This window comes from Neolamprologus multifasciatus, chromosome 1, assembly GCF_963576455.1.
Source record: "Neolamprologus multifasciatus chromosome 1, fNeoMul1.2, whole genome shotgun sequence".
Classification (NCBI taxonomy): Eukaryota; Metazoa; Chordata; class Actinopteri; order Cichliformes; family Cichlidae; genus Neolamprologus; species Neolamprologus multifasciatus.
Window position 1 is genome coordinate 22,696,685 of NC_140439.1, and position 16,048 is coordinate 22,712,732.

A 16,048-nucleotide genomic window follows, 5' to 3' on the forward strand; every position below is an offset into this window, starting at 1 on the left:
CAGCCCATCCTGTCTTAAATTTTTTGTGTTAAGAAACAAACAAACAAACAGAAAAAAAAAAAAAACACAGAAAAGAAACAAAAGAACAAAAAAACAAAACAAGGCAAAAATAACAACTCATAACATATTTTATGAGTTGTTATTTTGATGATTGATGATATGGGCGCTAACACATCAGTCCAGTGCTTGTGTGAGAAGTGTTGCCTGCAAAGCAAAATCAATACCATATAATTCACAGAGTTTCCATTAAACCATTTAGTGACCCCATTCCTAACAAATGAAAGTGGGTATTTTCAGTCATTTTCATCCTACTATTGGAGGGTATTTTGTGTCCCACCCTTGAATTTGAAAAAAAAAATCCATGTTAAAGCATCTGTTGTGTAAACTACACCTGTCCTGAGACATAATGTAAACCTAGTTGTTGAAAAAATGGTTCCAAAATAATGTTTAAAAAAAAGCAAAATATCTCTTGATTGTCTTCCAATTGTAAAATAATGTTTAAAAGGAAATGATTATCTTACAAAAAAATGGAAGAAAAAACCAGTGGACCCATACCACACCAGCATACTCTTTTAATTTGGCTCATACAACTGACAGAGCTTTGACTGCCATTTTCCACACGCATCATTTGATGTCAATATAAAAATGCATTTTGTTGTAAGGCATAAAGATCAAAATTTTAACAAAAAAGGTTTGAAATAATTGACTTCACACGTGTCGATAGTAAGAAAAATTAGCTTTTTCACGACTGTACTTTCTGTATTTAGAGAAGCGCGAACGTTCTGCTAATCAGACTACGGTTGCCTAGAAGTTCAAAACCACCTTTCCCGTTCGCGTTTCGTTAGGATCGTCCCTTTGAGCCGCCGTAGCAATGATAAACATTGACAAGCAGCTGTTCCGTTAGTATTATGTTACAGAGCTCACGTGTACGATATTACTGCGTGGAGTGCATCCGAGTGTTGTAGAATAAACCTACCCGTGGCTCTAATAAAGCGATGGATCCCGTCATAAAAATCAACCCGGGTAGGTCAAGTGTTTTGTAAAACGTTTGTTTTGCCGTTGAAATTGTTGTTAAAGTCGTCGATTCGCTAAATGTGATGCTGAAAACGTAAATGTTGCTTCGGTTAGCGTTTATGTTAAACTCCAATTTTCTCTCCAGGAGAATCGAAATGGGACATTCGTCAGAAAGTTTGGGACTACATAGAAGAAAAGAATCTGGCAAACTTTCCGAGGCCCGTCCACAACAGAATCCCAAATTTCAAGGCAGGTTAAAGCAGTTTAGCTGAAGAGCTGCAGCGCAGTTCTCATTCAAATCAATGCACTGGCAGGTCAACCTCTGCCACTAGTCTCCAGTTTTTTCCTCCCTCCTTCTCGAATTAAAAAAATAAATATACTTGAAAAAAGAGAGGAAAAATCTGAGCCTGTGATTGTCTGGGTTATATGTAAAGTACTTTAAGTAAGTAAATAAATAACTGAAGAAAATAATAAGGGCTGTAGGGGTGAAATTCTTGCTACACTCAGGGCACCAGCACAGCTTCTGAGTGATGTTCTTAAATTTTGAATCACTAATGGCTGTCTTGTCTCTGTGCATGCATACATGTCTTTTCCTGTGCACCTATTGACCAGGGTGCAGTTAAGGCATGTTACAGCCTTGCAGGCCTGCAGGAGTTCAAGTCCAGCCAGACAGTCAAAGTTAACCCAGACAAACCCCAGCAGCAGGCACGCTTTATCACCTTGGAAGTAAGTTGACTTGAGGAACCTATGATCAGATGCCTTCCTTTCTGCTGTAGGGTGCTTTTGTGGCCTGCGCCAAGGTGTTGGAGCTGCAGGCGTTCACCCACACATCTGAGGTGAAGGTGGATCCTGACAAACCTCTGGAGGGTGCTCGGCTGGCAGTGCTGCAGGTAGCACTGCAGTGTTGGAAAAAAACAAAGTACCAAGAACCAGAGTGCCTCAGGCTGGATTACATGATTTTCTTTTGATTTTTTAAATGCAACCAGAATTTTAAATGAGAAATTTTAGACTATGTTTTATTACTGTCTAGAACAGGGGTGTCAAACTCCAGTCCTCGAGGGCCGGTGTCCTTAAACCTATGTGTTCCTGCACACCTGAATAACTTAAGTAGGTCATTAGCAACACTCTGTAGAACTTAACTCACAGGTGTCAAACTCCAGGCCTCGAGGGCCGGTGTCCTGCAGGTCTTAGATGTGTCCTTGATCCAAGACAGCTGATTTAAAGGCTAAATGACCTCCTCAACATGTCTTGAAGTTCTCCAGTGGCCTGGTAATGAACTAATCATTTGATTCAGGTGTGTTGACCCAGGGTGAGACCTAAAACCTGCAGGCCTCGAGACCTGGAGTTTGACACCCCTGTGCTATGGAGTCTTGCTAATGACCTACTTATGTTATTCAGGTGTGCTGCAGCAGGGACACATGGAAAAGTTTCAGGACACCGGCCCTCAAGAACTGGAGTTTGCACCTGTGGTCAAGAATTTGCTACATAAGATTGTTTAACTTATTGTATAATATCCTGTAGGTTCTTTGTAAAGTCACATTTCAGCCACATCAGTGTTTTGCATCAATTAAAATGTTTTTGTTTTTTTTGTAATTTTTGCCATCACTCCACTGTTTTATTCAGCTCAGTTTTAATTTCTAGTCCTTTTAAATAACCCAGGATCTTTTTTTTTTTTTTTTCTTTTTTTTTTTTAACATTTTACTGAAATAATTTTTGCAGGCACGGAAAACTTTATTGGTCCCAACTCCTCGTCTTCGTACAGGCCTTTTCAATAGGATTACTCCACCTGAAGGGGCTAGCAAAGAACAACTACGCATATGTTCTTCCTCTCAGGTATAAATGTACTAATGTTTGCTCTTATTTGTCAGCATTGTCATTCCTCTTTAAATTCCCAATAATGATAATTAGATTTTCTTTCTTTCTTCTGAAACCTCCAAACCATCTCCAGGGTGTGAAAGACTTCAGTGTACCTGTTGGCCTGGATGCAAAAATTAAAATTGACCTGATGGTGGTTGGTTCTGTGGCGGTGTCGGAGAAAGGTGACTTATACACCATGTCACGATACTATTTCAGTTTCATATTGGTAACCTAAATGATTTATGATTGTGGGAGAGCAACAGAGCAGTGAATTCAAGACCAAGTTTACCATACATGTACTAAAATATATAAAATCTAAAGAAAATGCAGTCCTCCTTAAATAGTAGTTAGAACCACGTGTGCAATTTACTGTCTATTATTGCAGAATAGACAATATTTTTTCAGTTCAAAGTGAAACAGTTTTTTTCTTTATTTTCATATATAGAATAGTAACACTGTTGGATACTTACATTAAACGTGGCCAAAGTTTCAGCCAATGAGTTTAGGATATACAGTGGGGCAAAAAAGTATTTAGTCAGCCACCGATTGTGCAAGTTCCCCCACTTAAAATGATGACAGAGGTCAGTAATTTGCACCAGAGGTACACTTCAACTGTGAGAGACAGAATGTGGAAAAAAAAATCCATGAATTCACATGGTAGGATTTGTAAAGAATTTATTTGTAAATCAGGGTGGAAAATAAGTATTTGGTCAATAACAAAATACAACTCAATACTTTGTAACATAACCTTTGTTGGCAATAACAGAGGTCAAACGTTTACTATAGGTCTTTACCAGGTTTGCACACACAGTAGCTGGTATTTTGGCCCATTCCTCCATGCAGATCTTCTCAAGAGCAGTGATGTTTTGGGGCTGTCGCCGAGCAACACGGACTTTCAACTCCCGCCACAGATTTTCTATGGGGTTGAGGTCTGGAGACTGGCTAGGCCACTCCAGGACTTTCAAATGCTTCTTACGGAGCCACTCCTCTGTTGCCCGGGCGGTGTGTTTTGGATCATTGTCATGTTGGAAGACCCAGCCTCGTTTCATCTTCAAAGTTCTCACTGATGGAAGGAGGTTTTGGCTCAAAATCTCACGATACTTGGCCCCATTCATTCTGTCCTTAACACGGATCAGTCGTCCTGTCCCCTTGGCAGAAAAACAGCCCCATAGCATGATGTTTCCACCCCCATGCTTCACAGTAGGTATGGTGTTCTTGGGATGCAACTCAGTATTCTTCTTCCTCCAAACACGACGAGTTGAGTTTATACCAAAAAGTTCTACTTTGGTTTCATCTGACCACATGACATTCTCCCAATCCTCTGCTGTATCATCCATGTGCTCTCTGGCAAACTTCAGACGGGCCTGGACATGCACTGGCTTCAGCAGCGGAACACGTCTGGTACTGCGGGATTTGATTCCCTGCCGTTGTAGTGTGTTACTGATGGTGACCTTTGTTACTTTGGTCCCAGCTCTCTGCAGGTCATTCACCAGGTCCCCCCGTGTGGTTCTGGGATCTTTGCTCACCGTTCTCATGATCATTTTGACCCCACGGGATGAGATCTTGCGTGGAGCCCCAGATCGAGGGAGATTATCAGTGGTCTTGTATGTCTTCCATTTTCTGATGATTGCTCCCACAGTTGATTTTTTCACACCAAGCTGCTTGTCTATTGTAGATTCACTCTTCCCAGTCTGGTGCAGGTCTACAATTCTTTTCCTGGTGTCCTTCGAAAGCTCTTTGGTCTTGGCCATGGCGGAGTTTGGAGTCTGACTGGTTGAGGCTGTGGACAGGTGTCTTTTATACAGATGATGAGGTCAAACAGGTGCCATTCATACAGGGGACAGTGGGGTGGGGGGACAGAAAAGCTTCTTACAGAAGACATTACAGGTCTGTGAGAGCCAGGGATTTTCCTTGTTTGAGGTGACCAAATACTTATTTTCCACCCTGATTTACGAATAAATTCTTTACAAATCCTACCATGTGAATTCATGGATTTTTTTTTCACATTCTGTCTCTCACAGTTGAAGTGTACCTCTGGTGCAAATTACTGACCTCTGTCATCATTTTAAGTGGGGGAACTTGCACAATCGGTGGCTGACTAAATACTTTTTTGCCCCACTGTGTGTGTATGTGTGTGTGTGTGTGTATGTGTGTATATATATATATATATATATATATATGTGTGTGTATATATATATATATGTGTGTGTGTATATATATATATATATATATATATATATATATATATATATATATATATATATATATATATATATATATATATAAGCCACCTTTCTTATATATATATAAGTCCACCTTTCAGCTGGCTTATATATAAGCCAGCTGAAAGGTGTCTTAAAGGAGACGAGGGAAAATTGTGTCACAGAGATTATGAACTGACAGACTGCAACAAGGTTAGTTTAGTCAACTGTACTGCAGTCCAAGAGGAAAACTATGCTAAAAATGAGCTCAATAGGTCTCCTTGAACCTCTAAAGATGGAAAAGGCAGCATGTGCTGCAAAACCTGCTTTTCTTCAAGCATGAATTTACAATTATTAGCTGAGTAATGAACAACATAGTCTGTTATTATATAGCGATTCTCCTAAATCACTACTTGGGTCATTATAAATTGTTTTATGCAAGGCTTGTTTACTACACAGTGGAAAATGATGAGAGGCTGTGCTGACTGAAAGCAGAATGGAACAAAGGTATTGTGATTGCTGCACGTGTCTAAGCCTATTGAGGCACTTCTGCACACTCTGCCAGCATAGAGGAAAAAGAGCAGAAATAAGATTGAGGCAGATGTACGTAATCAGATCCCTTCTGCTTATTGTGGCTTCTCCTGTGTTCTTCCCGCCATGTAAATTGTCTGCTAACCGCACTCCATGGTGATCCTCATTTCTAAAATGCCCAGGATAACTCATGCAGTACTGCAGCGAAACACATGTTTTACTGTAAGGCAGTATAAAGGAGTTTACAAATCTCCAAAAGGATTTCGTAAACTGCACAGTATACATTTTTAAATTAAGTTTCCCTCTCCGCCTTCCACTGTAGGTTTTCGGATTGGAAAAGGAGAAGGCTTTGCTGACTTGGAGTATGGAATGATGGCTTCAATGGGTGCCGTGAATGAGTCTACTGTGGTGGTTACTGTTGTCCATGACTGCCAGGTTGGTTTGCGTATTCAGTTTGATCTCACTGAGCAGTTCAAATGTTTTATGGATCTTGTTTTGGAATAAGCAGCTTGTCCCTTTTTACAAAGCTAAAGAACACATTAGTTTTAAAATGGGGAATAATACAGTTTTAAATAAAGATGTGCAGCTCGAACTGACATGAACAGACATAGTTTAGAGTTTTTTTTTTCCTCCCACTTGTTGTTTCAGCATTAGTAATTTGAATAATTGAGGAATAACTGTGCTTTCAGGTGATGGATATTCCAGAAGATCTAATGGGAAGTCACGACCTGACTGTAGACTACATCCTCACACCGACCAGAGTTATTAAAACAGATTGCCAGTTGCCTAAGCCACGTGGAATCATCTGGAATAAGGTAACCTGATTGTGCTTGTTTTTGCTTTGTGTAAAACATAGTAGTTATTTCATAGTCAACTTGATTTTGAGAGGTCCAGGCTGACCTGACCTGATACATGTCATTCCTCGTCTCTCCCCTCAAATCTTTCTGATGGATTTATCTAGAAGAGGGGCATACCAAAAAGCGTTCAGTAAAGCATAGCTGAAAGTAACTGATTTTAACATTGGAAAAATGATGACGTTAATGCCTTTATCTATGAAAGACTTAACATCTGTGATTAATGCTTCGCTCTTAGTATGTGGATTTCCATTACTGAGAAATAATGTTATTGAAAAAATCCTGCACCTTTTAAAAATGTTTTTCAGTCAATAATCTGATAATATTGATGTTCCAGTAAGATGACCTGCTCTGAAAGTATGTTTTTCATGAATGTTTGATCAGGTCTCCACCCCTGTTGTCATTCAACATAATGAAACTGGCATTTAGAGGGAGAATAAATGCCCAACACTAAATTTAAAACAACAACTAAAGTTTTTGTGTTCAGAAAGTATACATTAGCTTGTACTAATCTCTTCTACAATTTAGGACAAGACAAGATATGACAATAGCACACATGAGTCTTTATAATTACCTCATGGGATGAAATATTAACACAGAGTTTATAGGAAAATGCTCTGCTTTGGTTACATGACAAAAATGTTGCGTTTCCTTAGTAACACTGCCCTCTAGTGGACTCATAGAAAACCTACAGCTCACTGGAGGACGGTCTATCTAGCATTTATTCCTCTGAGTGCACTTACTGTAATAATTCCATTTTGCCCAAAAAAAATTCCAGTTATTTTCTTTTTTATTTCTTAGAAATAAAAAAAAAAAGTTTTAGTTTTTATGGATGGTGTGTACATTGCACACTTATGTAAAATAGTTTACTTTAAAAAACAAAACAAACTAATTAACTGTGTATCTTGGGAATTTTCCTGATATATTTATAGTGCTTTTCCAGTCTTATTTACCACTCATTTCACATCATCGTCTGTATTTAAATCAGCCTGGACCATAAACAGCTTCTGATTTACTGACGGTGGCACAAAGATGAAATGTGTTTTTTCCTCTTGATAATTTATCTTTAATTAGACATAGGTAAAGGTTATTTTTCTTATGTGGTAAGTTTGTGTGTAACCTCTGGGTTCCTTACAACATGCATATAAGTAAACAGGACCCAGTGACCTCATAGACAGGAAGGCCGTGTCTGATCATCAAAGGCTTCTCTGCCCAGCCAGCTTGGCTCTGCAGGGGCAGGGGAATGACGGGTCAAACAGGCCAGTGTAAAAACAATAGGTCCGTATATCCTTTACAGGACTGGTCAGCATCAAAGTCTGCCAAGACACTTGAAGACCCAACAAATCAAGATAGCAGTCTTTATTTTTAACTGCTTGGGAAGTGAAATATCCTGCTGGTATTAAGATGGTTTTTAAGCATGGGCTGTGAGGAGCTATCAGCTCTCTCTTTATTATGAGTCGGTGCATTGCATCGGCCCTGAGCAGGTCTGTTTGTATGCTGTGTGAGACGCATCTTTTCGTTTCAGCATTACTGAGTCTGTCCAGTTTTGTCTTCAGCTGGACACCGAAAAGCTGCAAAAGGTCCCCATCCTGAAGAAGCTGCGTGCTCTTGAAGAACAAGCTGGAAAGGATGTAACACTGGGGGCAGCGCCTGTTGTGGCAGAAGCTGGTCTGCACGCCAGTCAACCCAAAAGGCAAACCAGGCGGAGGCTGAGGCCAAACATGCAGCAGGATGCTGCGGGAGAATCCAGCCAGGACTCTAGACTGGAAAAAAGACTAGCGGGAGAACCAAAAGCCAGACAGCATCTGACTAGAATGAATAAAGAAAGCAGAGGAGACGGCAAGGCAGGTAACGAGCAAGAAATTGGCAAGACAATAAAGGGAAAAAGTAGAGGGAACACAAAGGAGCAGGTCCCAGAAGAGGGTGGAAATGAAGTCAAATCTCAGCGTAAGCTCCATCTGAGTGTGACCACAGTTTATCTGGGAGGAATCCCTGCTGGGCTGCGTGTTAGTGAGCTGAAAACTGCCCTCCGAGAGAGGGAGGCCACTCCACTGAGACTCACCTGGCAGGGAGCTCAGCACAGGGCCTTCCTGGATTACAGTGACCCCCACGCTGCAGATCAGGCCCTGGAGGCTCTGCAGGGGCTCGCTCTCAATGGTCACAGTCTGCAGGCTGAACTGGCCAAGAGCCAGCGAGGAGGCAGGAAATCTGGACAATCCAGTAGAAGACCAAAACCAGCAGCGGCTCCGAAGTCTGAAGTATCAGCACCAGATGCTAAGAGTGATGCCACAGAAAAAACTGAGCAGTAAAAGCAGTAAGAAATATACCTAATGTAATGCTTAAGTTGTTTACAGTTTTGGACAACTGCAAAGACCATAAAAGGAGTTGATTTTTTTTTTTTTGCTTTAAAAAAAATATGAACAAAAATGTGATTTATTAGAAGAGAACACATTTGAACCTAGCAGGCTTGACTAAATATTAACAACACTTGAAACTATGAGAGTAGTGAACCTGGATTTGAATCCAGACAAATTCTATAACGACTAAGATTTTGCTATACGCTCTGTTAAGTGGGCTACAGGAACTTTTTTTTCTTTAAATTTGTCCCAATCATTTTTTCTTCAAAGTGCCTTTATCAGAGATTCTTAGAAACACAACACTCATTTTCTCTTTCAGTCTACAAACTGCATGCAGTGCTTTTGCTACCATACAATAAATAAAAAAGGCTAGTGCTTTTTTTTTTTTTGCTTTTTTTTCCCCTCAAAACTAGCTGTCAGTATTGTCACATCCACAATGTTGCCAGACCTGTTTGTCTGCATCCTACTTGTTTAAATATGGGTTAGTTTTGTTCAAAATGGCACCTGCGTGTGGCAAGTCACAACATTTGATCATTTGAGTCACAAAGCTAGGAGTAAAATATAACATTTCATCATCTAACAATAGTCTAGCCACACAGGCTTCAACCTTTGACCATTTTTGTCTTTCTCATTGTCCAAATTCATCCAGATTTACAGAACTTGTGAACAGACTCCAAGTGTTTATGCTACTTTAATGAGACTACAGAAATGTAAAGAGTTTACAAATAACCGTGACTTAGTTATGATTTTCTTGACTTAATTGATTCTTGTACATAACACAGGATTATTGGATAGTCTCTACTACTGTATGATTTTCTTTTTTCTCTCTCTCTTTTTTTTTTTTTTAACCATGAAAATCTGAAACCGGCAGATTACAACAATAAACAGGGGAAGAGCTAAAGGCCTCTATTGCTGCTGTTCTGTTTTTTTGTTTTGTTTTTGTTTTTTAGCTAGCGTTAATTTTTACAGTTATATTTGCACCTATGTAGTTACTAAATATAAATTTATTCATTGTATTTGATGTGGTTGGGCCAGTGAGAGAGTGATGCTGCCCTCAATATTAGATAAATTTGCTTCACATGACTTTACTTAATTCTTCACTAAAGAGTTTACCTGTTAACACTGAGTGTCTTTTTATGAAAAACAAACAAAAAAGAAAATTGATGGATTATAAATGTTCACAAGGTTTTGCAGAATTTGGAGATCCAACTCTGAAGTTCCCCACCACCTCAAACCATCGTTCTCATGAAGAGGCAGAACTATGTTGTTAGTGGTTAAATATGATATTTCAGGCCCGTTATTGGATTTTCACAAAACTTGATGTGTTTCACCCAGTTGTAACATATAAAATGCCAGCTTGTAAACTTTAAATAGTTTTAAGCTGTTAACAAAACTTAAAGAAAACTTTAAAAGATTAATTCATTTTTGCAGAGTGACGTTTTTCTTATTCTCTGTTTGGAAAATGTGTCTGTTAACATTACCTTCAAACTTCTGTAAACCCAAGTGCTAGATAACTTGCCCGATGACTCTATTTTTTTTTCTGTTTACACCTGTCTCTGTAGCTGCACTGCCATTACCTAAGAAATTAACCCATAGATGTCCTGTTTGCACTAAAGTCTTGACAGGATTGGGACACAAGCAGTGTGTCTGTCTGCACAGTACCAGGCCTCTGGCTTTTTATGGAGCTGTCATCCAGGCCTGGCCAGGGAACAGCTGTGGAACGCCATCTCTCTCCCTCAGCCCTCCAGAGCACTGAACCTTGGCAAATGTCATCAGTTTGTTAATGCTCTGTTCCACTGCTGTTAAGCCTGCTTACCCCTGTGCTCAATGGCATGCTCGTTTTACTGGGGTTCAGTCAGTGGTCATGTGGTGAGATTGCAAAGCGTATCACCGTGGAGCATGTTACATCCCCTTGTAAAGATGTAGTTGTACACACAAACATCAGCAAACATGACTTAACCATCAAGATTAAAGAAGATAACAAAAGGCCTCAAACCGCAGTTGGTTTACTTAATCTAAATCACAAGCATGCGCATCGGATTAATCTGCACTGACTGTGTTGATGCACTTAATAGATTGTACCCACTATACTCTTACATTCGGAACGACTTTTTAAACGCCACAAATGTTGCTTGAAAATTGAAGAAATTTAAAATAAGAAACGACGTCCGGATTTTTTTTTTTTTTTTAATGATTTGCGGTCATTCAGATGAAAAAATTGCCAAGTTGGTTTTAAGCCGCACAGACATGCGTGTTTGTGAATGTCGAAAAACAACAGTTTGAATCAGAAATCTGATAAAGAAAAAAAAACGTGTCCCTTATAATAATTTGCATCTGTAAAATTAAAATATTTTGACTCTGAGATAAGACAACCAGGATTTTACACAGTACAATACACGTTATGCGTATTATTTATGAGTACTTTTAACTGCTTATTATTTTTGTGTCTTTGCAGTATCGTGATTGGTATATCTATTTTATGTAACAAAAACAACTCATTTTAGATGAGAAATAAAGATGTTCTTCTTTATGAAAAATCGGCCCTACTTTTTTTTCTTTGTTTTTAATTTTCCTAGGCCAATTTTCTGTTGTATAATTGCGCATTTTGCGGAACACTCCAAAACTAATTATTACAAAGTTATGCTGCTTAAATTAGATAAGCGCAATTTATTGTATTTCCACCATGGCAAGAAATGTTCTTTGGACAAATGCGTCTGAGGAAAACAACTGCCTCACTGCCAAAGCAACGGGACTGCTGCAGGTTTTCACCCTGTAACCAGACGCGTGTGAGATCTCTGCCTCGGATTTGTTACGTCTTAACTACTGCACACTCTCAACAGATCGAAGACATGTTACGATTAACCTTTCAAACCAGTGACTGTTAATGTTCACCAGTCGACCAATGGATTGGGAAAAGTTTAGTTTCTTCTAATAATTCTAATTTTCAAAGTTGGACATCAACTGTAGGTGAAAACAACAGACTGCTGCAGTAATTGCTTAAAATAGAAGACCTAACTGCACCACAGTGACAACTGTCTGTAGTATCGAGGGTACCGGTTGTGCTTTAAACCCCTTATAAACGAACCATGCTTTACATTAAAGAATTGCAATAATATACATTTACACGAGAAGGCTGCTGAATAATTGGACACACACACAAAAAAAGCTTCCCATCTTTAAATAAGCTAATTTGGGGTTAATTATGCAATAAGGATCACTGTCTTTGCATCTGTTTACAAGGCATGTTTGCTTGCAGGACCATCGCCCCCGAAAATTGTCTGTGCGCGATAAAATCGAAATGTATCTCGTTTGGTGGAATTGCCGGCTTAAAGAGCCGAAAAGATATTTTATTTCTTAATGCTTTGTTGTAATATAGTCTAAAGACAAACCCTCGCTGATGGACCCTTTGCTAGACTCCCCCCGCCCCCCATCTTCTACCAATGTGTATACAATGCTGAAAGTAATGGTCTACATACATCTGACACAAAAGACATAACAGTGTTTACAATATATCCTCAATTTTTCATTTTAAAACAAATAATAAGCGTTCTGACAAATATTGCCAATAAAGCATATAACTCCTTGGCCAGTTCGCCTGAAATTAAAATATAGGCCTACAGAATAAATAAAAAAAAAAAGTTGCGCTTATAGGTTATTCAAAAAGTGCCGTCATTGTTTTTACACAGTATACAGTATATGGACTTACATTATACAGGCTATGTAACGTCCATAATTGTTCATCTCAGAATCTAACATTTGTATGTAAGTCCAAAAAAATGAAAGAAAAGAAAAAAAAGGTAAAAACATGAGACGGGGAAATGTGTGCATTTTTTTTCTTTTTTTTTTTTTTTTAAACATTGACCTACTTTAACAAGATGAATACACAAGGACAAAAGTGTGAAGTGGTAGTCATCCGCTCTGCAGGACTAAGTACCAAACAACAGCAGGGTGTCTTACGCCCACGCTTTACCCCGCTGGTCGATGTTGATGAAGATGGAATAAAAGAGTTTGTTTTTAATTATTATTATATATTATTATGTGGTTGCTTTCTAATTGGCTTGTCTCCGTGTCTCTGTCGCTGTGTGTAACAGCACAGAGAAGTAGTCCGATCTACTTGAAGCAGTGAGCACTCTCCAGGACTGGGGCATGCCTCTCAGTGGTAGTTTACTCATTCGTTGTTCATTTCAGTCCGTTTTGCTTCATGGCTCAAGTCTGTGACACCATCTTCTAGTCTCTAGACTGTCCGCGGAGGACATCACATCACGCAGGGCTTAATGTCCTGGTAGGAGACCTGTTGGTGGTGATAGTAGGAGCCGCTGCTCGGTGAGTGCATGGCTGAGGAAGTCATAGCGTTGAACGAGAAGACGAACTCCTTTCGGTCACACATGCTGGGAGACTGGGAATGGTACCGAGGAATACCTGCAAAAAAGCATTTAAAACATGAATGGAAATGCTACTAATAATAATAATTTTAAAGGGTCACTTTTAAATGTAATGTACTTGAAGGCTAGGTTACTTTATGTTCCCCCAGTTAAGAAAAATGTTGTTTATAGTTCTGAAATAAAAAGTTATTTAAATGCTTACAAGTTATTTGCAACACAATTTGATTGGTAATCTTGCTGATACTAATTATCCAGTTCTACAGAACTTCGCTATGCGTTCTGGAAACCCTAATAATAAAACTGTTATATGTGATGATAATAATAATAATAATAACAACAATAATAATATCAACAATAATAATAATAATCATATGCTTTATATCTACCATATTTTACCGCAAAAAGATGGCTGTATGTGTAGGTACTTTATATTCTGTGTAAGAAAGAAGTTTATATTTGTAAATTGAGCTTCACTCTGTTATACTAACTGAAATGCATGCATTCCTCTTAGGGCCAAAGTCCATTTAGTAAGCACGATAAAGATTGTCAAAAGGGGAGGCGGGCTTGAAGGGCTAATTGACAGTGGCCCCTTTGCACGACAGTCCCGGAGGACCGAGAGCCTCGAGGCAAGGCAGGCTGGACCTAACCGCGCTTGTTTTTTTTGTTTTTTTGTCCACAGATTGGCGTGACTCTAAACTCTCCCGGTAGACTCTTTCAACCATCTCCTGATTTATTATTTTTTAATACCACACGTTCAGGAGGTTTGAACCCCTCTGGTCTTCTGTCTGGGTTTTATTTTAATAAACCTGATTTATTATGTTTAATGATTCACAAAATACTGGAACTTTATTTACGAAAAAAGTGGTTAAGTTGTGTTGTATCATTTCCTTAATAGCCTTAATTCCAATCCCTCGATTATGCACAGCACAGAAAAGCCTTATGTTTACTGACTGCAGAATAAATCCGGCGCATTTCAGTGTGATGCTCTTCAGAATTACTCAACATTTCCACTAGGCCCAAGTTTGGCGCATGATATGTGAAATAAAATTCTGTAAACCACAGACATATGTGGACAGTATATTATCTCTGTCTCTATCCTCTAATAACCAAAGCGTCTTAATTTGAATAAAATCTTTGTTTCGTTTATCTTTGTCATAGCTCGCAAATGTTCTTTATAACATCAGGCCCGGCTTTTCTGAACCTTTTGCGCTTTTTTTAAAAATTAGAAAATTATATATATGTATATATATATATACACACACACACACATATATAAACTTACCTTGTAAATCTGTGGTGCTGTGGCCATTCTGGTGCAGGTATGGTTGGTCTAGTGAATGTGTGGGCAAACTTGGCTGCAGTGGGTTCGCTCCTGGATTACAGGGGGACAGAGGCTGCTGCTTGATGTAGGAAGCTCCGTTATTCAATGAGGCCGAAGGGGCTGGAGCCCACGCAGAGGCTGAACTCGAGTATACGGGATGAGGCTCCATGACTCCTCCGCTGGTGAGCAGAGGGGAGGCGGAATTGTCGTGGTGGGGATAATCACTCCCAGTGGATCCTGTACAACTTCCCATGTAGGAATGTCCACTGTTGGTCGACAAGTGTGACATGGAGTGTCCGGACAGACCCATCCCTTCCATGTTACCTGCCAAGTGTCCATTCATCATCCCAATCCCACTGTCCAGAGACAAACTGTTGGGCGGACAGGATAGGCCCCCGCCGCTCCCTTGGAAGTTGTAAGACTCGGGGATGTGGTTGAATCCCAGGCCGTTCATCATGCTGTACATGGGCTTCAGCGCCTGGCACTTGCGCCTAAAACCCCTGGGTCTCCTTCTGAAGGAGCCTTCCTCGAACATAAACTCACTAGCCGGGTCAATAGTCCAGTAGTGTCCTTTCCCCGGTCGACCGAGGCCTTTGGGCAACTTAATGAAGCACTCGTTCAGGGACAAGTTGTGACGCACGGAGTTCTTCCATCCCTGGTACGAGCCCCGAAAAAACGGGAAGCGGCTCTGTAGAAACTGATATATTTCACTGAGGGTCAGGCGTTTTGTTGGAGAGCTCTGAATAGCCATAACTATTAAAGCTATGTAGGAATAAGGTGGTTTCTCTGGTCGTCGGATCCCTGCGTTTGTCTTTTTGGTTTTCGTAGTGGAGGAGGCAGTTTCCATCACCACCGTTTGTCCGTGTGGCTTCTCCGGAGCAGACATCGGGCTGCTCTGGGCAGGAGTCTGTGCTGGGGGCTGCTGAACCTCTGCCGTCATTAGTTAAATTTAATCTTCGAGACGGAAAACAAAAACAGAATTGCTTTTCCACCTATAAAAAATAGTAAGTTAGGTACTAAATTGGTGTCATAAAGAAAAAAAAAAAATCTAATAATGATAGTGGCGATAGAGGCAAAGGCGCGATTATCTTCTTAGCTGTTGCTTTTGATTCAGTCCTGCAGCAGTCTGAAGCCGGACCGCCTTGTACGCAGTGCCCGAAATGGGATAAAGAGAAGAACAGGAGCCGCTTTCCACTTCAGTTGGTGTGTTGTCGTGCGTCCGAGGAGCTCACTTTTTACTTATCTGTTGCCATCGGCGCATTGGAAGCTGTATGTCTTGGTCATCCTAATGTTGGGACCCGCCCAGTTCCCCGATTGCCCTCCTACTCAAGTGGTGGGCTGTAAGCTTGCACATCTGTGTGCGTTCACTTTTCAGTGAAATCTTTCTTTTCCCTCCGTCCTTACACAGAAATAGAGAATATATCTCACATATAACATTTAATTTCAAGGACCCATACGCTAACACATCCCTCAGAGCACAAATAAATTCAAATGCCCGTTAATGATTTGCATAAGCTTATACTATTTAAGT

At 39.9% G+C, this 16,048-nt stretch overlaps 2 protein-coding genes across 3 annotated transcripts; one reads left to right on the plus strand and one right to left on the minus strand.

Annotated features, from left to right (window-relative positions):
- Positions 1–840: 840 nt before the first annotated feature.
- On the plus strand, positions 841–9,501 carry mthfsd (methenyltetrahydrofolate synthetase domain containing). Of its 2 annotated transcripts, XM_085159402.1 has the most exons (10): positions 841–1,023; positions 1,160–1,263; positions 1,627–1,740; positions 1,791–1,904; positions 2,734–2,847; positions 2,963–3,053; positions 5,926–6,038; positions 6,293–6,418; positions 8,014–9,368; positions 9,406–9,501. In XM_085159402.1, the coding sequence occupies exons 1-9, from the start codon at positions 996–998 to the stop codon at positions 8,764–8,766; spliced, it is 1,557 nt and encodes a 518-aa protein (XP_085015528.1). In that variant the 5' UTR covers positions 841–995; the 3' UTR covers positions 8,767–9,368; positions 9,406–9,501. The 2 variants fall into 2 exon arrangements, with proteins under 2 accessions (XP_085015528.1, XP_085015522.1); XM_085159396.1 differs by lacking the exon at positions 1,791–1,904 and having other exon boundaries at positions 842–1,023.
- A 125-nt stretch (positions 9,502–9,626) lies between these two features.
- Positions 9,627–15,771, minus strand: foxf1 (forkhead box F1). The gene is made up of 2 exons (XM_085159414.1): positions 14,479–15,771; positions 9,627–13,233 (listed from the first exon to the last, which is right to left on the minus strand). The coding sequence occupies exons 1-2, from the start codon at positions 15,455–15,457 to the stop codon at positions 13,070–13,072; spliced, it is 1,143 nt and encodes a 380-aa protein (XP_085015540.1). The 5' UTR covers positions 15,458–15,771; the 3' UTR covers positions 9,627–13,069.
- Between the last annotated feature and the right edge of the window lie 277 nt (positions 15,772–16,048).